The sequence below is a fragment of the Phyllostomus hastatus genome, unplaced genomic scaffold (genome assembly GCF_019186645.2).
Source record: "Phyllostomus hastatus isolate PE091 unplaced genomic scaffold, TTU_PhHast_1.1 phas_scaffold_1224, whole genome shotgun sequence".
Lineage (NCBI taxonomy): Eukaryota > Metazoa > Chordata > Mammalia > Chiroptera > Phyllostomidae > Phyllostomus > Phyllostomus hastatus.
This window is the reverse complement of record NW_025334008.1, coordinates 1,122,498-1,146,585: the sequence shown is the minus strand read 5'-3', so window position 1 is coordinate 1,146,585 and position 24,088 is coordinate 1,122,498. Positions and strand designations below refer to the sequence as shown.

Here is a 24,088-nt window from a genome sequence, read left to right as displayed (position 1 = left end):
TCAGCGTCCCTCCTCCACCCCCGCGCAAGGGCCCCCGAACCCCGCCCTCACAGCCCCCGGACACACCCAGGTTCTGCCGGAACTCCGACTTGACTCCGATCTGCAGCAGTTGGTTCTCAAACAGGACCCCGTTGTTCTTGCACACGAACCTGGCGGGGGACGGCAGGGGGCTCAGGGCGAGAGCAGTGCGGGCCTGGGCCCCGCTCCTTGACTCCCGCCTGTCCTCACTCCCCTCCCTTCCCGCTCCCAGACTCACTTGTTCAGCAGTTCATCGGCTTCAGGGATGGGCGGGCTGATGTCCTCGGGACCCGGGCTGCAGGCGGGGAAAGGAGTGAGATGGGAGGAGACTGGCGGGAGGGAGGTGCGAGAGGTAAAGGCCCGGAGCCCCACAGTCCACATACCCAGACTCCCCAGAGAACCACAGGGAACCCCAGAATCAGTCCGGGGATTGCCCCTAACGGGAACAGGACCCCAGCATGTGCGGCCATCCGCCCCCTGCGGCAGAGGACCCTGGCTTTCACTCCTTTCCAAGTCCTCGCCTCTACATTTGGCTCAACAGCAGCCCTCATGGGAGCTCCCAGTCCTCGAACCCTCCCTAGGGACACAAGAGTCTGCCCACCAACCCCCTGAGGCCACCCCTTACTCAGCAGCTGGAGCTGGGTCAGCCAGCAAAGCCATGGGGCTCTCAGGGGCAGGCGGCTCCAGCTCGCTGGGCCATCCAATCCCAGAGCAGACAGAGAAGACAGGCGTGGCAGGCAGCCAATCCCAGACAGGCAGCAAGAGGGCCGAAGAGAAAGACGGAGGAGGGAAGGAGAAAAGGAAGAGCAGGCTGAGACACGGTGGTGGGAGGACAACGAACTGTGGCCAGGGGCAGCTGAGAGTCCAGAGTGGCCAGAGAAGTAGGCCAGGAGAGGCGGCAGCCAGGTGGGCAGAGGCACAGGGACAGGGAGGGAGGAGCGAGGTGGGGACAGACAGAAGACCAGTAGCCCCGAGCCCGTGGCGGATGGTACCTGAGGAAGGCCTCCTCAGGAGTGGGACCCAGGCTGGGCTGGGTGGCCGGGCCATCGGAGGAGACGTCCACCAGGAGGTTGCCTGTACCCGAGGGAGCCTGGGGTGCCGCTGGGGGAGGGGCTGCCCGCAGCCCCAGGAGGTCGGCGGAGGGTGAGGGAGTCGACTGCAGGAAGTACAGGGTGTATGTAGGTAAGAAGAGGCGACACCCCAGGCGGACCCTCCGGATGGCCCAGTCCTGGGGGACTCACCACGGTGCTGGCGGTGGGCTCCACACCCCCATTGATGTCATTGCTGCTCGGGTCCCTCCGGCCGTCATCCAGGGCGCTGCCGGCTCCGGGGCCCTTCTTGCGTTTCAGCTTGGCCAGGATGGACGACTCGCGCTCGGGGAAGGGTGGCATCTCCTCCAGCACGGTGGCCTGCGGGGGGTGGGGGCAGGGGCGGGGGAGGTCAGGCGGGGGCGGTCAGGCACGGAGGGGAGGAGGGGCGCGGGAGGACCAGGACGCTGACCAGGACGTCGGTGCTGGCGACCGAGCTGAGGGTGAGGTACTCCACGGCGCGCTGCTGCAGCTCCACATCTGCGTTGCGCAGCTGGGAGCCAGCCCGCAGCACGCCCTGGATGGTGGCCTTGGTCTCCGGGAAGAGGTTGATGAACTTGATGTAGGTGGACAGCAGCAGGGCCCGTGTCGCCACGCTGCACAGGTGGAACTTGGAGTGCAGCAGCGAGAACTGCACTGGGGGGCTGTGGGGGGGCAGGGGTCAGCAGGCGCCGGCTCTGCCGCCTCCCCCAGAAGCCCCCGCTCAAAGTGCCGCCTCCCTCATAGGGACCCTTCCCAGGACCCCAGGCTGGCCCCCCAGCCCAGGGCAGGGGCCACCGCAACCCTCTGTCCCAGAGGCTCTTGAGAGTTGGGTTCTGCCTTCTCTCCCAAGGGAAGTCTGGGTGAGGGGCTGAGAAGCTTCCTGGGAACCCCATCATCATAGCTCTGAGACACCTGGGGTCCCCACACCCCAGGCCCTTCATATGTTCACCCCTCACCTGGAGCGTGGGTCCCCAGCAATCAGGTTCCCAAACTCCCCAAGGATGTAGCCTCCGACCTTCACCATGTTCTCGTGACAGGCTGGGGCCTGGAGCGCCTGGGAGTCAGGGAGGGGGGCAGGGACACTGTGAGTCATGGCGCCCCGGATCAGGAGCGCTCAGGTGTGCCAGGCGGCGTGCTAACCCTTGGGACTCCGTGACATGTGTGTGTTATAGAGGGGGAAACTGAGGCACAGAGTAGTTAGGCGACAGGCCTGAGTTCACACAAGCAGTAAAACGGACAGAGGGAGTGGCAAACTGCCAGACCCTAGGGGCCCGTGAGTATATGCCGGGCTGACCTTCACAGGAGCCAGTGAAGGCGCGACCCCCGTGTCCCTTGGGGAACAGGGAGGCCAAGGCACTGCTCTGGGAAGGAGGAAGCAGGATGGCGGCCCCAGCTGGCTGCTCCCCCCAGCCCAGCTGTCCTTGCTCTGCCTTGATGCCCCATGACAGGGGAGCCAGGGGTGCTGACCTCAAAGACGGTCTTGGCAGCGTAGCCCTGGACGTCGTCGCGGTTGGTGACGATCTGCAGCACGCGGTACCACACCTCCTCGCTCACGTAGTCCCCCGCGATGCGGATGAGGTTGAGGATGGTGTCCACGTACCAGCTATAGTCCACTGCGTACTTCTCGGCCAGGATGGCCACCTTCAGGACCTGCCGGCCAGGAGGGAGGACGAGCACGAGTGTGAGCGTGAGCTGACTGGGAGTAGGGTGTGGACTCAGCCGAATCCAAGCTCACAACTGTCCCATCTGGAGACCTGGGGGTCCAGCCCTCAGACCCTCCTCCTTCAGACCCAGGAGTCAAGGCCCCCAGCCCCTCCTCCCTGGGACCCGGGAGTCCAGCCCCCAGCCCTCCCGAGACTCACAATCTCTTCTCGGATGGCATAGTCGGCTGTCTCCAGGTACCGCAGCATCTCGGACACGATCTGCTTGGCATTGCTCCGGTCGCACATGGCATAAAGGAGGTCGGCCGCCCGTTGCCGCACGCTGACGTCCCGTTCCGTCTGAGGGAAAAGAACGGGGTGCGGTGTGTTCCAGGCTCCACGTGGCAAAGGCCCAGCCACCAGATGGCCTCTGAGCCCTGTGCCCCTCTGAGGAGGCAGGAGACAGTGGCCGGGAGGGCCGGTGGGTCACACCTTGAGGGCGTTGATGACAGTGTCAATGTGGGTCTTGACGGCCTCGTGGGAGAACTCAGAGCTGGCCAGCGTGCACATGCTCTCCAGGGCCAGGTAGCGCAGGTTGGTCTCCCGGTGCTGCAGGAACTGTCCCAGCTGGTTACAGGCGCGGACCAGGAGGTTGGGCTCGCTGCCAGCGAAAGGAAGAGAGACACGGGGGCATGAGGAGGCCTGGGGCAGGGCTGGTGCATTCCGCGTCACCCTTGGGAGCCAGGTCTTAACTCCTGCCCTGCAGTCCCGGCATGACCGCTCCTGGTGACCTCGCCTCCTGGGCCACTGAGCCCAAATAAAGACAGCCAGGAACTCTGCCCCCACCAGGAGGGGCCGCACCAACCTGGCAGGGTAACACTGCACAACCTCATCCTCCTTCTACCTTAAGTCAAGGTTCCCTCACCCACTCCCTGGGGACCCAGAAGTCCAGGCCCTGGCCCCCTCCCTGGCCCCAGCCCCCCAGGCCCCAGTGGGGCACCTGTCATAGTGGATGATGAGGCTGATGGTCTCGAAGAGGATGGCGTTCTTGGCGTTGGAGTGCTGGACCTTCTTGGACTTGGGCGGCTCCTGGGCCTTGTTGAGCACGGTCTCCAGACACTCTACCAGCCTCCCCTTCACGGCCGCGTCCTCTGGGGAGAGGAAGGGCCCGCCCCAGGACTGAGCGCTCTGCCCGCCCAGCTCATGGGCCAGGGGCCAGGCCACAGGAAGGGAGTGGACCCTGAAGCCAGCGTCCCTGCTCCCTCAGCCCTGCCCGGGGCCCCAGGAGATCAGAGGAGGTGGGAGAAATGCCGTCAGTGGGCCCGACTCCAGACCTGGGCTTGCCTCCTGCTCCTGTCCGACCCTGCTGGGCAGGAGACTCTGCCCCTGTGAGCCTCAGTTTCCCCTGCTACAGCACAGATGCTCTCTAGGCTTCTCATAGGCCAAGAAAGTCCCGGGAACCTCCCGCTGAGACGCCCTGAAACCTGCCTTCCCACGGAGCGGTCTGAGTGCCTGAGACAGATAGGCGCCAAGCAGAGGTTCACAGAGACCCGGGTCACCACCCTTCCAGGGGACATGTGGCAACGCCCCATGGACAGAACAGCTGTCGAGGGTTCGGTGAAAGTGTCGCACACAAACCCATCAGGCATTCAGAAAGAGCACAAGGACACAGGACGGCCAACAGCCAAATCCAGAAGGTGGACAGCCTGCAGCGCAGAGCTCTCCTGTGTCCTTCAGAAGTAGGCAGTGGCGAGTGGGGCAGTGGGGAGGCTATTCCAGACATAATGACAAAGACAAAGTCAGATTTAATTTCTGGCCCTAGGTTGTACTGTATGTTTTTTAAAGATTTTATTTACTTATTTCTAGAGAGAGGGGAAGGGAGGGAGAAAGAGAAACATCAATGTGTGGTTGCCTCTTGAGCACCCTCTACTGGGAATCTGGCCCGCAACCCAGGCATGTGCCCCAACTGGGAATTGAACCAGCGACCCTTTGGGTCACAGGCCCACACGCAATCCACTGAGCCACACCAGCCAGGGTGTGTGTGCGTGTTTTTTAAGCCATAGAAAAATAATGCTATGGACAACCTGGGCAGTTTGGTGCCTGGACAGCAAACGACACGGTGAGGTTATTTTGAATCTTCTGAGGTACGACAGGGACACTGTGGGTCTACGCAGTGTTCTGGGACACACGTGCAGAAATATTTCGGGGTTGGGGAGTGTTATGATGTCCACAACCCGAGCAAGTAAAGATGAGAGTCCGGCCACTGTTAACAAGCTCCATCAGGTCTAGGTACGCACGAATGGGCCATAACGCACTGCTCACAGAAGTTATCTTCACATTTGAAATTTTTATGATAAATGGCCAGGTGAAACTCAATGTCCTAGAATAACGGGAGTTAATCTTCCAGATCAGGGAGGATTTCTCAGAAATAGTATCGAATTCGATACTAGTGTCTCGGTTAGGCCCTAGTTTGTACTGCCTGTGGAAGAATTTTGGGGAAATCAGGGTAAACCTCAGTGGGTGTCAGAGTTCATTAGGGAATCATTGTTAGTTTGAAGCATGAGCTTTGAATAGCTGTTGGGAAGAAAAACTGCCATAGTTTTGAGAAACGCGTAACAAAATATTTAAGGCAAAACATTGTATCTGTAATGACCTCTTAAATGTCAGAAATATGTAACAAAATAAGAGCCTGCATACAAGAAACATGTGAAGTCTAGGTGACAGGTATTCTTGACTTCTTTGCATGTTGGAAAACTTTTCATAATATCTATGAAAAATCTACTTGGATGCCCTGGCTGGTGGGGCTCAGCAGATTAAGCGCTGGCCTGCAAACCGAAAGGTTACTGGTTGGAGTCCCAGTCAGGACAAGTGCCTGGGCAGAGGGTCAGGTCCCCAGTAGGGGGCGTGCAAGAGGCAACCACACATTAATGTTCCTCTCCCTCTCTTTCTCCTCCCCTTTCCCTGTATAAAAATAAATAAATAAAATCTTTTTAAAAATCTACTTAACTTTAAAATAAATAAATACATAAATAATTACTTGGATGCCCTGGCTGGTGTAGCTCAGTGGATTGAGCACAGGCCTGTGAAAGGCAACCACACCTTCACGTTTCTCTTTCTCTCTCCCGAAATAAATAACATCTTTAAAAATAAATCACTTGGAAATGAATTGGAGACAGCCTCTCCCTGCCCAGCAGCCTCTGCTTGGGTCATGGCTGCAATTCCCACAACACAGAGCAGCAGAGTGAGTGAGGTGCCCGCCCTGGGCACATCCCAAAATTGTAAGTTGGGGTTTCTGAGATAAAAGGAGGGTTAGATTCTACCTAAGCCCTTCTTTACTGCATGAGAAAGAGCCAGAGGGGACAGGAGGGTTCCCCAGGGCCAGATGGCAGAAGTCACCACTAGCTTTCACAGGCTAGGAGGGGCCTTTGGAGCTGCCCAATCACACATGCAGTTCCAGTGTGTGCCCGCACTTGCATGGACATACATGCACAGACATGCAGGCACACCAATGCACGTGTACACAGACACGCACACACAGATACCCACGCACACAAGTGGCTGGCTATGAAGACTCAGGGCTACACACTGGCCCCGGGCCCACAGGTGCTGCTCAGCGCCAAGCTGAATTCAAGTGAACTGCTCCAACAGGCACCTGCCCTGTGCTGAGCATCTCAGCACCGGGTCCCTCAATACTGCTCTGTGAGGTCAGACAGCAGAGGGAGCCCGCTGCAGGCGAGGAGCAGGGCCAGAGGCACAGGCTGCCTCTGAGAAACCCTAACACCAACCCCCAGGCCCCAGCCCCGTGAGCTCGGCGGTACCTGGCGGGGGGTAGCACTGCAGCAGCCGCAGCAGCTTCACGGAGAGCCAGGGCGCGGGGACGAAGTAGTAGGTGTAGTCCTGGAGGTCGGTGGATGCCGAGGAGACGATCTGGGGGCAGAAGGGAGGTGAGGCTTGGGGGGGGGGGGTGGTGAGGGCACCAGCAAGGTGTGGAGCGACAGCTGCCTTCCCGAGGCAGTGAGGGAAGCCGAGGCTGGGGCGAGAGGGAGCCTTGGGCATGCAGTGAGCGTCTGGGAGGCTCTGGGGCAGAGCCGGGCTGTCGGGTGGGCAGAAGCCTCTGCCCATCCGAGTCCCTACTGCCAGCACCTAACTCCACCTCCGTGTTGCCCCCAAGCCCTGGCAGGTGCACCGTGTGCACATCACAGACACGTGGGGAGACTGCTTCCCCGCAGTCCTCCCCCGAAACTGGAAGCTGCTTGGGGCAGGAGTTGGGACCCCGGGCCCAATACCAGGTCACACACGAGAAAGGCTGGGTCGACAGGTGGGAAGGTGGTGAAGGGCTGTGTCTTTGCTTCCTCATGGCAAACTCCTACTCAACCTTGGAAACCCCTCCTCCAAGAAGCATTCCCAGCACATTCTGCGCCACCTCCTTGGTGGTGTTGAGCCCCACCCCCATCAGCCAGGCCCACAGGCCTGCTCCGCTGTGTGGTGAATGAGTGAAAAAGTGACTGAACGAACGAGCCGCTGTGTTGTGCTCTTGCTTGAGAGTCCAGGCCTCTTCTTACCAGCCCAGAAAATGTTTGTATTTACTCCAAGTCTCAATTCAGGGATCACCTCTTGCAGGAAGCCTTTCTGGATTTCCAGGGCAGGGCTAAGTGCTTCCTTCGGGTCCTACAAAGCCCTATGCTGCCTCCACAACAACACGAACCTCCCTTTTTGTGAAAATCTGTGACTGAGCTGGACTGCCATGCCACACGCCTCTTCCTCCTCCAACAGGACAGTGAGCTTCCTGAAGACTGAGCCCTGATCCACCCACACTACCCGTCGGCCAAGCGGAGCCAGGCACACAGGAGGCCTCAGGGCACATCCCCAGGACACGGCACGCAGGAGGAGAGAAGCAGAGGGAGGGAGATGCAGGGGGAAGGGGCGGAGGAAGGCAGAGAAAGCAGGAGGAAGAAAGCCAGAGCAGGCAGGAGGCGGGAGAAACTCAGGAGAGCGGCTCTCACTTCCTGGGCGCTCAGCACGTGCTGGACCCTGTTCTAGCAGCTTATACGGATTAATTCACAGCAGCTGTGATGTGAGGTGGGTTCTGCTTCCATTCCCGCTGATTGGAAGGGACAACCGAGGCCCAGGAAGGTGGCACCACTCGTGGCCGAGCCAGAAGAGCCCAGCTGAGAGCCAGAGTTCATAACCACTGGTTGGGCTGACTCTGAGAGAGAGAGGGGGCGACCACAGGCATGCCCCAGGGGAAGAGGGTGCCAGGGCCGCCACCCGCGAGGCCACACCCACCCTGCTCAGGCGAGACACCGCCAGGGAGATGCACGTCTTGAAGTCATCCGGGTTCTTTTTGCAGAGACAGGTGATGAGGCTGACCGCAGCCGTGACCACGCCCTGCAGGGACAGAGGAGCCGCAGGTCAGGGCCCTGGGAGGAGGGCCGATGGGGACTCGAGTGCGGCGGGTGGCAGGGGACTGTGGAGGAACCGGGAGTATTGGGGTGGGGACAGAGGTCAGCGTCTCTGTGCAGGCCCCGCAGGCCATAGGCACAGGGGAACCTCTGTGTGCTAGAGACGGAGGCTGGGACTTTTCTGAGGGAATGGGTGGGTGTTGGGGACCCTGGACGGGACCCCTGGCAGCCAGCTGGGTGTCATGAATAGAGGTGGGGGGTTCCAGGACCCTTGGATGAGTAATAAGCATGGAGGAGACCGGACCGGGGTGTCCAGGTCCTGCGTAAAGAGAGAGACAGAGGAGGGCATGCCATGCAATCCAAGGCAGGGGTGGGACTCCCTGAGCCTCCGGGTGGACAGCAAGGGCAGGGACAGGTCTTGGGGATGGGGCGCCAGGCCTCACCATGTGCTGGTCGTTGAGAAGGTGCACGACTCGGGCTGTCCACTCGCCCATGGGCACAAGGTCGGGCGATGCCTTGTAGAGCCGCAGCAGACACAGGGCGGCACTCTGCTTCACGCTGTCCATGCTGTCCCTGAAGGGGCACAGTGTGGGGTGGGTGGGCTCAGTGACACCCAGCCCCTGAACCTCCCTTCTTCTCTCCCGCCTCCCAGGCAGGCGGACAATGAGAGGGAGAGAAAGCGGACCCAGCACTGAGAGGGTGGACCCAGATCCTGCCTGGCGGTGGCTGCTAGCAGGGCCCACATCTCAGTAGCCTGGGGGGTCCCTGGCGGAGCAAAACATCAAGCCTGGACCTGCACTTATTAAGTGCCTGCTGAGCCCCAGCGCTGCGGGCAGAATGGTAGACACAGACCTTACGCTCTCGCTGGAGACATCGGTAACCGAGCACACACACCCAATACCGTTTGGGCTCAGTGTGACGGCGCAAACTAGGGCAGATATGAGCAAGACATGCTGGGCACGCTCCTTTGGAGGAAGGCCTCTCTGATGAGGTGCCAGGGGAGCGGGAAACTGAGCAACTTAATAAGACAAAAATCTCTGCACACAATGTCCCACCCCGCAGTGTTCCAGGCAACCGCCCCAGAATGTTCACTACCCGGCTGTCATCAGACCCACAGCAGACAGCGGCTGAAGGTGTGTCCGCAAGACGACGCTGGATGAACTCGCATCCTCCACCCGCATCATCCCAGCTCCCACCTCTCAGGCCCTCACTCTGGGCTGCACCTTGCACCAAGAGCTTCTATGTATCCACTCGTTCAGTCCTCGCCACAGTCCTCCCAGGAGGGGAGCTCTATTACGGTCTCCAGTTACAGGCAGGGAGGCATCCAAATACCAAACCGAGGTGTAAGAGCTATTTATCAGCTTGGTTAAGTTAAATGGAGACTGTGATACCATGTGCGCGAAGTTTAAAATTACATAATTTGGGGGGGCTGAGCCCAGGTATAAATGGACAAAACATACATGAGAAGAATAACCACCAGATTTAGGGGATGGGGTGGGAGGGGGGAGGGGAAGATGGAGGGACGACAAGAGGGACCGAGCGGGAATTCAACTGCAACTGTTTCCTTTTAAGTAAGACTCGGTCCAATGTGACTCAGAGGTCCCTCATCTAGACATCTATAGGAGAGACCTGAAAACGCAAATGTGTACATTACATATAACAACCAACAACTGGATTCTTTTTTTACAAATAAATAAATAAAATGTGGTATATCCAACAACGGACTGTTATTACTCAGTCATGAAAAGGAATGAGCCCTGATTGGTGTGGCTCAGTGGATTGAGCACCAGGCTGTGAATCAAAGCGTCGCCAGTTTGATCCCCAGTCAGGGCACATGCCTGGGTTGCAGGCCAGGTCCCCAGTAGGGGGCATGCGAGAGGCAACCACACATTGATGTCTCTCTCTTTCTCCCTTCCCCTCTCTCTAAAAATAAATAAAATCTTAAAAAAAAAAAAGAAGAATGAAAATTCTGACCCATGCTACAACATGGGTGAAGAAAGCCAGACACAAAAAGCCAATAGAACTCCACTGGATGAAATCCACTTATAGAAATGTCCAGAACAGGGATATCTGAACAGAAGCAGATTCACAGTTGCCAGGGGGGTGGAGAGGGAGGGACTGTGGCATGAAGTGCTAACGGGCACGGGGCACACAACGCTGTGAATACACTAAAGACTGATGAATTGTGCCTTTTAAAACAGTTAAGACAATGAACTTTATGTTATGTGAATTATATCTCGGTTAAAAAAAAATCTACCTAAAGACAAGTTCCAGCCCTGGCTGTCGTAGCTCAGTGGATTGAGCGTGGGCTGCGAACCAAAGTGTCACAGGTTCGATACCCAGCCAGGGTACCTGCCTGGGTTGCAGGCCATAACCCCCAGCACCCACAAATTGATGTTTCTCTCTCTCTTTCTCCCTCCCTTCCCTCTCTAAAAATAAATAAATAAAATCTTAAAAAAAAAAGAAAAGTTCCTGCAGGCCCAGTGATGGTCTAAGCGAGTGTCCAGCATGGAGTACCTACTACACTCAGACAGCCCAGCCCGGCCTGGCCCCAGCTCTGGCAGGGCATGGCCGCTCGGCATGAACCAGGGGCATTGCTTAGGCTCTTGTGTGTCTGGGGCCTCCTTTCCACCCTCAGGGGGTGCCAAATTCCCAGGCCCAGGGTGGCCAGTGACCTCTGTCTCGCCTAAGCCAGTGGTGACTGGTTACCCTTGTCTTAAAGAGACTCGCCCTGGCCCGTGTAATTCAGTGGATTGAGTGCTGGCCTGCTAATTGAAAGGTCACTGGTTCAATTCCTGGTCAGGGCACATGCCTGGGTTGTGGGCCAGGTCTCTGGTTGGGGGAGTGTGAGAGACAACAGATGGATGTTTCTGTCTCATGCATCAGTGTTTCGCTCCCTCTCTTTCCCTCCCTCCCCCCTCTCTAAAAATAAATAAAATTAAAAAAAGAAACTGTCGGCAGCATTCACCACGCCTACCCCCTCCCTTCTCCGAGAAAGCTGCTTCTCCCAGTTCTGAGCCAGGGTCCAGGGTGCACTTTCCTCCTCTCTCTCCCCTGTCCCAGACCCCAGCGCGCTGGGCCATCCCTGCCATGTCCTCCCCGAGGGACTTCGTCAGACAGGAACTTTAATCGCCACCCACGTGCCCTGACTGGGAATCAAACCAGCGACCCTGTGGTTAGCAGGCCGGCACTCAATCCACTGAGCCACACCAGCCAGGGATGCAGTCCCTATTTCCTGGGCTACTTGAATCTGAGGATCAGCCTCTTTCATGGGCTCTGGAATATTCTCAGCTGTTACCTGTTCAAATGGTGCCTCTGACATGTTCTTTCCTTTCTCTCTTTCCAGAACTCTGAATAGCATTACCTTCCACGACTCTGAACTTCTCTTTTTACAAACTTTTATCTCTTTGCTTCTCTGGGCTGCGTTCTCATAGTTTCTTCAGTTCTACCGCGTGTTTAATTCTGCTGCCAAACCGACCGCTTAATTTTTTAAAAAAGTTCAGTGATATTTCCCATTTCTTTTCCAAATCTGTTTGCGCTTTGCTCCACTGTTTAAATCATTCTCATATTTTTTGGAAGCTATTACACATACTTATTTTACATCAGGTAATTTTGCTCAGAGTCCCTACGGAGGGTTATTTCTAGATCACGTTCACTTTGAGCTGCGGTCTCCTCGGACAAACTCTTTTGTTCCCAGAGGCCGCAGTGCCTCCCGCCGCCCCCGCCCCCCGCCCCAGCCCCAGCAATGAATGAACCCTGCTCACCCAGGCCAGCTGATGCCCTCTGAGCAAAACCCAGCTACCGAGCTCCTCTCACCTCCCCAGGCCCCGGGCCGCTCTTAGCTCGAGGCCTGTCCTGACTTTGCTGCTAGCTCACGAACACCTGCAAGGATGTTTCCTTTCCTTTTTTATTTAATGTTGATAGCTAGGTTATAACAAGAGCATCAGGGAGGAATCTAGACCACACGCTGCCAGAAATACAAGCCCTACCTTTTCCCACACTAGACTGTATGATCTTTTAAAACTACAAAGCTGGCCCTGAGTGGTGTGGCACAGCGGGTTGGACATCATCCTGCAGACCGAAAGGTTGCAGATTCAATTCCAGGTCAGGGCACATGCCTGGGTTGTGGGTCAGGTGCTGGGTTGGGGGTGCGTGAGAGGCAACTGATCAACGTATCTCTCACACATTGATGTTTCTCTCCCTCCCTTCCCTGCTCTCTAACATAAATAAATAAACAAAATCTTTAAAATGACAAAGCTCGGGTCACCCGCCTGCCTCCCCCATCAATCACAATAAAATCCAAACCCCCCTCTCTCTCCTGTTCGCCACACTCCGGCCATAAACACCATCACTCGGTTCCATGAATGTATGAGGCTCTCGCCCACCTCAGGGCCTCTGTTTGCGCTGATGCTCCTTTTGCTTGGGACTCTCTCCAAGGTGTTTGAATGACTTCGCTCTCACCACTCTAGCGTCAAATCACACCAGGTCCTGGGAGACACCCCCCCCACCCCCGATTTCATTTTCTCCAGAGCATGTCACTGTCGGGACTCATCTTACTTCTCCGTGTGTTTCTTCTTTGGGTCCCCCGTATAACACAAGCTCCCTAAGGGTGGGTGCCACAGCCCTTGCCTGTTCACTCCCGCCCCTCACGCCTACCACGTCGCAGGTGCTCCAGGAATATCTGCTGAGTGATCTCCCGACTCAGGACGGCCACTGCCCCTCAAGCCTCTCCCCTTCCCACGGCCAATGATTCCTGCTCACTCAGGCCCCGGCCTGATGCCACTTCCTCTGGGAAGCCCTCCCTGATCCCCTAGGCTAGGTCGGGTGCCCCTACTAAATGCCCTTAGGGGCTCCTATCCCCCACAGCAAGCTGCACCCCCTGGCTAGGAGACCTTGGGGAGGTGACAGAACTCTGAGCCTCAAACTTGGCTGGGCCTTGCCTCCCCCATCCACTACCCCCTCCCACCCTTCACGGGTCTCCAGCGCCTCACCCAGCCACCAGGATGCGGGGGATGTCGGCGGCGAAGGCCTCGCCCATCTCGCGGCTGCCCACGTTGGCGATGCAGTGCAGGGCCAGGCACATGAAGGTAGGGTTGCGGCTGGCCAGGTCATTTTTGATGGCGTTGTTGATGAGCCGGATCAGCTCGGAGTTGGAGTTCACCAGCACGGAGATGAACAGGTAACCCTGGACGGGGAGGGCGGGCGGGCAGGGAGGCCTGTGGTTGATCGGTCCTAGGCCTCGACTCTCAGGCCCCGGAGTCCACGTGGCCGGCCCCTCGGCCCGCAGACTCAGGAATGCAGCCCCCAGCCCCTCCCCCCCACACTCACTATCTGCTTCTCTGTGTACTTGTTGGAGCTTAGCAAGTTCACGGCTTCCATGTGTCCAAAGTCAATGTCGTGGCCAAGCAGGAAGATGAAGAGCAGTTTACACACATACTTTTTCTTACTGTAGCCATCCAAGGCTTTGTCCCCTGGTCCAGAGGGTGGAGGAGAGAGGAGGGAGGCCAGATGAGGCAGAATCACACCTGTGAGTCCCAAGTCCTGGGAGTCCCAGGCACCTCTTCCCTCAGGCCCCAGAGCCCAGACTCCCACCTACCTTTGAACTTTGAGCGGATATTGGCCAGTTCCTTGTTGATTCTCTTAATCTCCGCCTCCTTGCTCTTACCTGTGGAAGAGAAGGCTGGTGATGAGGGTCCTGGAGAGCTGAGTGAGCCACCTGCCCTCGCTATCCTCAGGAAGGTCCCTCTTGGCTGGAAGGTCAAACTCTCTCCGTCCCTGAGACTCAGGACAGGCCCGGGCCCCACCTCCAGCTGCGGGAGCTGATGATGAAGGCCACTGATGTCTCCAGCCCCGTCAGTCCAGCACACACTTCGGGGCAAGCCTGGACTTCCACCTCTCACTGCGGCCCCTGAACTGCACTCTTCCTGGGAGCTTCTGTCCCCACACACAGCCCTGGTTACCCCTGCCCCTGCCCCCGGCACTGGCCTGGCAAAAGACAGGTGACAAAGAAAGGACTGGACAAATGGCCAGGCTGCCTTCCAGCTGTCCCCCAGGGCCCTCACCCCGACCACAGCCCCACTGACTGCAGTGTCTCCCGAAAACCTGTCCTCCCCCAGCCACCCAGTTCAATGAAGGCCCATTGCTACCCAGTCACCAGGCCAGACCCCTGGGTGCTGAGCTACCCCCTGCACTGCCCAACACAGCAGTCCCTCGCTGGGTGGCTGCTCCAGACTCATCTGCACTCTAAGCCGCAAAGCCACACCAGATTTAGAAGACGGCCCTCGCTGGTGTAGCTCAGTGGACTGAGTGCTGGTCTGAGAACCAAAGGGTCGCTGGTTTGATTCCCAGTCAGGGCACATGCCTGGGTTGCAGGCCAAGTCCCACTATGGGGCTCACAAGAGGCAACCACACTGATGTTTCTCTCCCTCTCTTTCTCCTTCCCTGTCCCTCTCTAAAAACAGATAAATAAAAATCTTAAAAAAAAAAGTTAGAGGACGGAATATGGAAGAAAAAGAGTGAATTATTTCAAAATTTTACAATATTGATTAGAGGTTGAAATGACAATATTGAGGATGTATCAGGTATCATAAATATATCATTAAAATTATTTGTGCCTGTTTCTTTCTACTGTAAAAAAAACGTGGCTGCTGGCAGAAGTTAAAACCACATGCAGGGCTCCTGTCGTATGTCCACTGGGCGGCGCTGCCCCAGGGCCTCCTCTGGGCTCCCACACCACCCATGTCACCCCCGAGAGCACGTGTCATGGGTGTCTGGGTCCACGTCTGTCCCCCAGACCAGGCCAGACCCCGGCTGCAGACAGGGCCAGCGCCTACCACTTTTCTGGGCGGCACCTCCAAGGGCTTACGGAGTGCCTGAGCTGAGAAAAGGCATTCGGACGTGAAAAAGGCCCTCAGAAGTGGGCAGTGGCCCCCTCCCCCTCCTAGGGCAGGAGCACTCTGGGGCCCAGGAGGTAAAGGGCCACACTTCCGTGGTGGCTCTGAACTCGCCTGTGTGGCTACAGAAGCCATCTGATCCTTCATTTATTAATTACACGTTTCCTCAGTCCCCAGGGGCCAGGCCTGAGTGGGGCTATGCCGGGCACCCAGGACCCAGCAAGGCCCGGGACTTCCGATCCACCTTGGGGTGTCCAGGCCTGCTGGGTCACAGGCCGAGGGGCTCCACCCCAACACCTGGGCGGGGATAGCGGCTGCTGGCACGGCCAGGGGCCTTGGTGCAGGCTGCGGGAGGCGGGGACATTTGAGGAAGGCCTGAAAGACGAGGAGGGTTGGGGAGCAGTTCCCCAGCCAGGGCAGCTGGAGGTTAGGACAGCTCCACCCTCTGGGGGCCGGGACGGGGGATGGTGACCAGCAGGGCCCACTGTGCCTGCTCTGAGAATGACCAGAGTTGCTCCAGATGCTTCCCTTAAAACTACTCTGTAGGGACCAGAAAAAAAAAAAAACTTTGATAAGCGGATCACGTATCACAAAGTAGCTGCCTAAGCTTTATCCCAGAAAGACGGGTATTTGAGTGGCAATTCCATTTTCAAGGCTAGTGACCTCTCTGGACTTCACTCACACCTTGATCAAAAGCTTCCAGAAGCAGGCAAAACTAACCTATGGTATCGGATAGGCCAGTGGAGGTTATCGGTTATCGCTGGGGAGGGGTGGGGGCTGGGAGGGTGAGCGAAGGAAAGCCGGGGGAGAGGGGGGCGCGGGGCCAGGCAGGGGTGCTGGCTCCGCATCGGGGGCCAGTGACGTGGCTGTGTCCAACCAGGGAGAATGTATAGAGCTGGGCACTGATGATTGGTGGGCCTTTTAAATATATTCCCATAGATGTATATGTGTATGAAAATTAATATATTTATTAAAATTACATATCAAAATACTTTTATAGGAGATACTCAAATTACATGGAAGACTATCAAATAGATATGGACAACTGAAAGACTACTTAAAGAATATATATGGATTTGTATTTTTTCTTTAAATAGTCTTTCAATTGTCCACGTCTACTTGGTACTGTCCTCTGCATAATGGAGGTACTCCGAGAATTCACAGGAAGACAGAGCGTCAGGTCTCCCAAAGAGAAGGGGCTGCAGGCCTGGGGGCGGAGTGTCCTGGCCGGGCGCACAACCCCTGCGAAGATCCAGATCAGCGATGTTCAACCAGTGTGCCTGAGGGATTTTTAAAACACGGCACTGACTGGTAAGGCTCAGTGGGTTAGGTGTTGTCTGCAAACTGAAAGGTCATAACTTCCGAGTCCCAGTCGGGGCACATGCCTGGACTATGGGCCAGGCCTCCATTTGGGGACTTGCAAGAGGCAACCGATTGATGTTTCTCTCCTTTTCTTTCTCCCTCCTTGCCCCTTTCTCTGATTAATACATAAAATTTTTAACAGATGCAATTCCTGACTGTTTAGTCAGGGACACTGGCCTCTTTTCCCTTAGATTATCAAGTTAAAAAATGACAACAGTCAACACAACAACAGCCATCTGGTGTGAACGAACCTGATCTTTTTGATGGTCAGATCAGCAAAAATACATAATTTTTGGTGTATCAGCCAATTTAAGTAGCTACTTTGTGTGTGCCATGAGATTAAAAAAAGAGTTGAAAATCGCTGATCTAGAGGAAGAAACAGCCCGAGTGTCCAGAGACAGCGTGTGGGTGCTACCTAGGGTCGCGGGTTCAATTCCCACTCAGGGCACATGCCTGGGTTGCCGGCCAGATCCCCAGCTGGGGGTGCACGAGAAACAATCACACATTGTTGTTTCTCTCCCTCTCTTTCTCCCTCCCTTCCCCTCTCTCTAAAAATAAATAAATAAAATCTTTAAAAAAAAAACCACCCACAAAAAAAGAGATGGACCACGCAGAGATAAGGGGACGCATGCTCTGGGCGGGCCTGTGCCAAGGCCCGCGGGCTAGCATGGCAGGCACAGCCAGGCCACAGCCACTTTGAGGTTTTCCGAGGGTCCTGAGGAGCCACGGGAGGGCGCAGGTCCCTCTGCTGCCTGAGGCTGGAAGGACCGTGTGGGTGAAAACGAGGCCACTCCTCGCTGCAGGCCAGAGCAGGAAACTGCTGACTGTGCAGTGGACCTGCCCTACCTTGAGGCTTCTGGTTGGGGAAGATAAAGCCTTCCTTAAGGGTTGAAGCCAGGGGTGTCCAACCTTTTGGAGTCTCTAGGCCACGCTGGAAGAAGAGCTGTCTTGGGCCACACATTAAAGACACAAACACTAATGAAAACTGCTGAGCAAAAAAACAGGTCTGTGCATAATTTTCGTAATATCTGCCACCACAGAGAAGCGAGAAACTCCTCACGTAATAACCCTAATTATCCTGTGGCCCTTTCCATAATCTTTTAAAAATAGTAGACCAGGTCCCAAGTTTGTGATCACTAAATACAGGAAATCTACGTATCTAAGGAATAAAACTTAGCATAAAACCAAGGAATGTTTTAAGTAAGTTTATCATTTTGTGTTGGTCTGCACCCACAGCCATCCCAGACATGCCTGGTTGAAGCCAAAGAGGCACAGGGGTGGGTCTGTCGCTGCCACCGAAGGCATCCGAGCCAACCCTGACGCCACAAAGCATTTTATGGAGGTAACGCAGGCACTGTCTGATCCCTCGTCTAGAAAACTACCATTTACAATACAAGGGAGAAACGCTCCCACTCATACAGTTCTGCCCTGATGGGTCTCCCACAGAAGCCCAAGCAGCCCTGGGTCCTCAAAGAGGATTCTGGGAGACGACGCCTGCGACTCTGGACCTCGGTCCGGCTCAGGACGCAGCGGCCCTGGGCTTCCCAGACGGGGAGCCACTGGCCACTGGAAATACGGCCAGGGTGACAGGGATTAAATTCCAAATTTTATTTGCTGTTAATAAATTTAAATTGAAAAACCAATCTTCAATGAATAAGAATGCTTGGAACAACTTGAGGGTCCCATGAATCTAAGTTTTCCGAACTCTATTTAATAAAGAGCAAGTATCTCCAATGCAAATGCAGCCTTTGAATTGTGAACGGAACATGAACTGTTTCACTAGCCATTTAAAAACTATTGATTACTCATGCAAATAATATTTAGCACATACTGGGAAAAATAAAATATATTAAAATTAATTACACTGCTTTGTTTTACTTTTTAGCCCGGGGTCAGACTGTGCTAATGAAGTCCTCACCATCCCCAAGGGAAAAAATTCTCCTTGAGCCACCAAGTCACACCCTGTCCTTCATTTCCAGGCACGAAGGCGGCTGCAGGGACCCTCCCACAGCTGCCCCCTGCCCTGCAGGGTGCCGCGCTAACCTGTAAACACTCAACACATCACAACAATGAGTACCACGGAGTGGGTGTGGCTGCTCCACTGTTGGAGGCATCCCAGCACAGGGGAGGGGTTGAATGTGACGGTGGCAGGTTGTGGGGGGGGTCCCCAGTGTAAACAGACAGGCCCCATTCCCTCAACTCTGAGGCCCTCTGCCTCACTGGACATGGGACAGCTACAGTACTTTCCCGCTTAATGTTGGAGAACCACCAAAGGGGACTCAGTTCCTTCTGTTCTCTGCACAGTGGCCAAAGGGATCTACACAAATCTGAGTCAGATCCTGTCCCTTCTCTCCTCCAAATCCCTCCATGGCTACAACTGTGTTCAGAGGGAAATCCAAGTCCTCACTACGGCCCCCCCAGGCCCTGCACACCCCCTGGAGCACCTTCTCTGACCGAAACTCCCACCTCATCCCCCAACCTCCTTGAATTCCTCCTCTACTCCAAGCACAAGCTTGCCTCAGGGCCTTTGCACAAGCCCTTCCCTCTGCCAAGAATGCCCTCTTTCAAATTTATGCAGGCCCAACTCACCCATTAAGTTCAATTCTTTGCTCCAAGCATCACCCTTTCAGCAAGAAACTCTGACCAGACTATGTAAGAGCACCATCCCTAACCTTGTCCTCACGCCCCAGGTCCCTGCTTTATTTCCCTCCCACACCCACCGCCCCCTGTCTGAACACCGGAGTACTGTCTATTCACTTGTGAATTGGTCTACTCCCTCCCTGGGATGTGACCATCAGAGAGGACTTCAGTTCACCATTGTAGTCCCGTTACCTGGAACAGTGCCTGGTGTGTGATTGGTGCTCAGTAAAGGTTAGTTCACTCACTCACTCACTCACTCTTCATTCATTCATTTGATTCAATGCACAAGCACCTCCAGAGGACACCACTGGGCCAGGTCCTGCAGAACCAGGCAGAACCAGGGGCCCAGGGAAGGGTTGCCCAGGGCCATGCGCCAGGGGCTGCAGGAGGTGTCACAGGCGGAATGGGTCACACTTGGGAGCGGGGTGTGCCCAAAGGGAGTTGCTCAGGGCACGGGGCAGCCCAGCACCCCTCACCCCATTTACTCCCTCAGAAACTCTCCTCGGGCTGGCGGGGAGCTGGGCCCTGGGGAGCTCCCAGTCAGATAACACAACGCCTGTCCTGCGCCTGCACAGGTGATACATGGCCACACCCCCGGGCTGCACCCAGCCCCAACCCCTCTCATCTACACGGATTTCGCACTTCTGGGCCCTCCTCAGAGCCTGTCCTTCACCTCCCTCTAGATCTTCCTCACTGAACTCCACTGGGATCTTCAGGTCTTCCGGCAGGATGTCTCCGCCTCCTCCCTCTCCTCACCTGCCCACCCCTGAGCTCGGCCTCATCCCTTCTTTCCCCTCATTCCTTCCTACAGACTTCAGGACAGACACTCTGCCCACCTGCCCAAAGTCAGACCCGAGGCCTTAGCTCAGAGTCTTGCCTGGGCCTCAGGACCTTTGCACTGGCTGTCCCTGTGCCTTCACAGATCCTCTCCACCTCCCCGGGCCTGGCTAACTCCTCCGCATTGAGCAATAGCTCCCATTCTCTCAACATTGAGACTCTCTCCCTCAGTGGACCTAGGACAGCTACATTTTTTCCACTTAAAAAAATAAGATCTAGCCCTGGCTGGTGTTGCTCAGTGAATTGTGCACAGGCCTGCGAACTGAAGTGTTGCAGGTTCAATTCCTAGTCAGGGCACATACCTGGGTTGTGGGCCAGGTCCCCAGTAGGGGGCGTGCAAGAGGCAACCACATATTGGTGGTTAGCTCCCTCTCTCTCCCTTCCCCTCTGTCTAAAAATAAATACATTAAAAACCTTTAAAAAATTAAGTGTGCAGCTAAATTGTCTTTATTATAACCACAGTGCTGGGCACCCCTCACCACCATAGAATTCCGAAACATTTTCATCCCCCCAAAGAGAAACGCTGGCCCTGACCGGTGTGGCTCAGTTGGTTGGGTGTCACCCTGCAAAGGAAAGGTCGCAGGTTTGATTCCAGCCAGGGCACCTGTCTAGGTTGCATGTTCGGTTCCCAGTCAGGGCGTGTACAAGAGGCAACTGATTAATGTCTCTCGCATTGATGTTTCTTTCCCTTCTTCTCCCTCCCTTCACCTCCCCTCTTAAAAAAATAAATAAAAATAAACCCTGTTCTCATTAGTAGTCACTCCACATTCCACCATCTCCTAGCCCCAGGCAACCACTAATCTACTTTCTGTCTCTATGGATTTGCTAATTCTGGACATTTCAGACAAATGAAATCATACATTTTTGTGCCTATGGCTTCTCTCACTTAGAATGATGTTTTTGCCCTGGCTGGTGTGGCTCAGTGGATTGAATGCTGGCCTGCAAACCAAAGGGTCACTGGTTCGATTCCCAATCAGGGCAAATGCCTGGGTTGTAGGCCAGGTCCCCCGCAGGGGATGTACAAGAGGCAACCACACATTGATGTTTCTCTCCCTCTTTCTCTCTCCCTTCCCCTCCAAAAAAACTGTTTTTAAGAAAAAAAGAATTACATTTTCAGGGTTCATCCATCCTGTAGCATCTATCAATACTTAATTCTTTTTAATGGCTGAGTAATATTCCATAGTGTGGGTGGAGTGCTTTTGCCTATCTGTTCCTCCATCAATGGGCATTTGGGTGGTTTGTTTCCACTTCCAGCTACTGTGAATAACACTGCATGAACATCTGTATATAACTGTGTGTGTGTGTGTGTGTGGCAACAACAGCTGTGTTTTGTATGCAGTGCCTGTCTCCTTAACCAGGGCACAAATGAGTCTGTCCTATTGGCCACTGTATCCCCAGCCCCCATGAGGAGGCTTGAAACATCCCAGCCAGTCCACACATGCTTGATGAGAAAAGGAAGGCCAAGAGGAAGCCCCAATTCTCCAGCCCCTGTTCATTTGCAAAATGACCTCCACGGCCCCAAGGTGGAATCTCCCCTCTGCCCTCTGGCTTTCCTCTGGGGTCCTACAGTGCCACCAGCCCGATTTCTCTGTCCTTCTCTGCCTCCATCAGCCAGCCGATCCCTTTGCAAATCCTTCAGAATTGATCCCAAATCCCACCACCTCTGCCCATTCCCTCCTCACCCCAGTCAGACCAACACCATTTGGATGCCTGCGACAGCCCCCTGACTCTTTCCCTGCTCCTGTGCAGACCTATCTCCACCCTGTGCTCTTCTGAGCAGCCAGACGAATTATTTTAAAACATCAACTGGCTCACGTCCCTCCTGTGCTGAAAATGAACCCACCGCGTTCCTTTGACTCAGAGAAAGGCCAGAGTGCTCACAGTGACTCACAAAGCCCTGCACGATCCCGATCCCTGTCCCCTCTCTGCCTTCAGCTCCCACCTTCTCCTCCTCCCTCCCTCGGCCCCAGTCACACGGACTGCCTCACGCTGATGGGAACACGCATCAAGCATGTGCAGCCTCAGGGCCTTTGAATGCACCGTTCCCTCGAGGGGACCACTCTTTCCTCCAAAATCCACAGGGCTCACTCCCTCACTGCTCTCAGATCTCCACTCAAGCATCACCTCGGAGGGGAGTCCTTAGCCGAGCACCTTCTCAGTCCTGGCCCCTCCCCTCTTCCTTATTTTTTGTTCTCAGCATAGTGTGACACTGTATCATTTACGGCCGCTTCTCTTTGTTTATTTTCTATCTCCCTCATGCCATGGTGCTCTCAAGGGCAGGAATTTTTGTTCACAGTCGTAGCCCCAGTCCCTGGGAAAAGCGCCTGGCACACCAGTCATCCAAAAGAACTTGTCAGATGAATGAATGAACCTCCCAAGGCAAGGTGCTGTTCTCCGTGGGGTTTGCAGACAAGAAAACTGAGCCCCAGAGAGGGTAAGTGACTTGCCAAGGGTCATGTGGCTGACAGGGATCAGAGGCAATGCACACCTGCTTCCAAGAGCTGCCCCCCCACCCCCCCAGTTCACAACCTCTCATAGCTCCACCCCTTTTCGGAACAATCATAACCTCTCTTCTCCACCTGATACCCAACAGTTTCCACCCGTCCTTGTCACAAGCGCTCAGTACATACTAGGTTCTTCCATACCCACTAAATTCCAAAACAATCACTGGGCACTCAAACGAGGCCACTCCTGAGATCTGGCAAAATAACAACAGCCAAGATGGGCCTAGGACCCGGGGTGTGTGAAAGGCCTCCTTCACAAACAGTATCACAACAGCCTCATCAGGAAGGTGAGGTCAGCGGTCCCTACCGACAGATTAGGAAGCCCAGAGGTGAAGTCCCTCATTCAAGGTCACGCGGCTAGGGAGGGACAGCACTGGAACCCGGGTCTGGTGGACCCCAAAGCCCAGGTGGTTACAGCCTTGGAGGCTCCTGACAGCTCCGCACACTGACACCGCTATGAAGAGCTAGGAGCTGACTTGGCACCAGGCCGTCCATCAACATGACAATTCCTTCCTTCTGGACATTGCTATCCCCATATTGGCGTGGTCAGGCTCCAGATTCAGAACTGTCTTGCTCCCTGACCCCTCTAGGAGACCAGGCTTTTCCCACTCCACCCGAGTTTTTCAGATTTCCTCTCTTCCCCACAAATTCCTAAGTCCCCCCTGGCCTGTTCTTTGAGCTCTGGGATCTCCCATTTCTGGAACATCCCCCAAGCGCCCACTTTATAGAGTGTCTTCTTTCCAGGCCCTCAGCTCCCTGTCTCGGGTTCTCCCAAGACTCTACCTGCAATGTCTCTCCTGTGTACCCCTTGTGAGTCCCTCCTTTCCCCTCAGTATCCCTCTGGCCTCTTCTCCACAGCCCTCCGTATCTCCAAGAAATCCTTCATCCTGGAGCCTTTCAACTCCTCACGAGGCTCCCGCTGGAGTCCTCCACCTTCCCATCTCCCCTCGCCAAACCCCTGGGACTTTCTATCACTCCTCGGCCCTCTCTATGCACTAGCCAAGAGCCTCCGTGACCTATCTAGCCCCTTCTCTCTACGACACCCCCTCACCTAGATCTTCAAGCACCACCCCGTTAGGCTGCCTCTGTTACACATCCTCCCAGGCCCCCCTGGCCTCTTCCCACTGTCACTCCACGGGGCACCAGCATCTCCCCCCCCCCACCATACACAGACCCATGCACCTCCTCCCCTTTCTATCTACATCAGGGATTCCTCTAATACAACCCCCAAGCCTATCATTCCCAGGGACACCTCTATGGCCCCCTCCTCAGAACCTTACTAACCTCCTCGCCTTGAAGACCCTTTCGGACGCCTTTAGCCACTCCCGTGTCGACATCTCAAGAGGCACTCTAGGACACCCTAAGCCCCTTCATTCCCCCCACCCTAAAGTTCCTCCAGGACTCTCTCTATCCTTTCCCTCAACTGACCGCAATAGCTTTCTAACCCCCAGACCCCTCTGTAACCCCCAAACCCCTCAATTCCACGTCCCCCCCCTCCGGGTCCCCGGCCGTGGTCTCACAGTTCCGGATGTCGGAGATGAATACTGCGAGCCCCCGCATCCCATCGCCCTTGGACACGGCCGGCATGATGGCGGTGGTGTCGGCTCCAGGCCTGGCCGAGTAGGGCACAACGCAGCGGGGGCTGGCAGGCGGGGACAGGGAGGAAAAGGACCCCAGGCAACGCCAAGGAGCGGAGCCGGCCGCGGGGGGAGGGCGGGCTGG

General features: G+C 55.6%; 1 protein-coding gene across 2 annotated transcripts in view; it reads right to left on the bottom strand.

The window, feature by feature from the left end:
• The window catches only part of AP2A1 (adaptor related protein complex 2 subunit alpha 1), a 26,957-nt gene extending 2,869 nt beyond the window's left edge, over nt 1-24,088 (bottom strand). The window contains exons 1-18 of one of the 2 annotated variants that reach the window (XM_045856284.1): nt 23,887-24,088; nt 13,727-13,795; nt 13,459-13,601; nt 13,122-13,315; nt 8,574-8,703; nt 8,015-8,116; nt 6,547-6,655; nt 3,729-3,879; nt 3,221-3,389; nt 2,951-3,088; nt 2,556-2,738; nt 2,045-2,142; nt 1,519-1,750; nt 1,260-1,427; nt 1,011-1,174; nt 644-709; nt 257-313; nt 67-149 (exon numbers count right to left, since the gene is read on the bottom strand). In XM_045856284.1, the coding sequence (XP_045712240.1) occupies nt 67-149; nt 257-313; nt 644-709; nt 1,011-1,174; nt 1,260-1,427; nt 1,519-1,750; nt 2,045-2,142; nt 2,556-2,738; nt 2,951-3,088; nt 3,221-3,389; nt 3,729-3,879; nt 6,547-6,655; nt 8,015-8,116; nt 8,574-8,703; nt 13,122-13,315; nt 13,459-13,601; nt 13,727-13,795; nt 23,887-23,953 (2,323 nt within the window). In that variant the 5' untranslated portion in view covers nt 23,954-24,088. The remainder of the gene's footprint in view (nt 1-66; nt 150-256; nt 314-643; nt 710-1,010; nt 1,175-1,259; nt 1,428-1,518; nt 1,751-2,044; nt 2,143-2,555; nt 2,739-2,950; nt 3,089-3,220; nt 3,390-3,728; nt 3,880-6,546; nt 6,656-8,014; nt 8,117-8,573; nt 8,704-13,121; nt 13,316-13,458; nt 13,602-13,726; nt 13,796-23,886) is intronic. The other variant, XM_045856285.1, reaches the window with a different exon arrangement.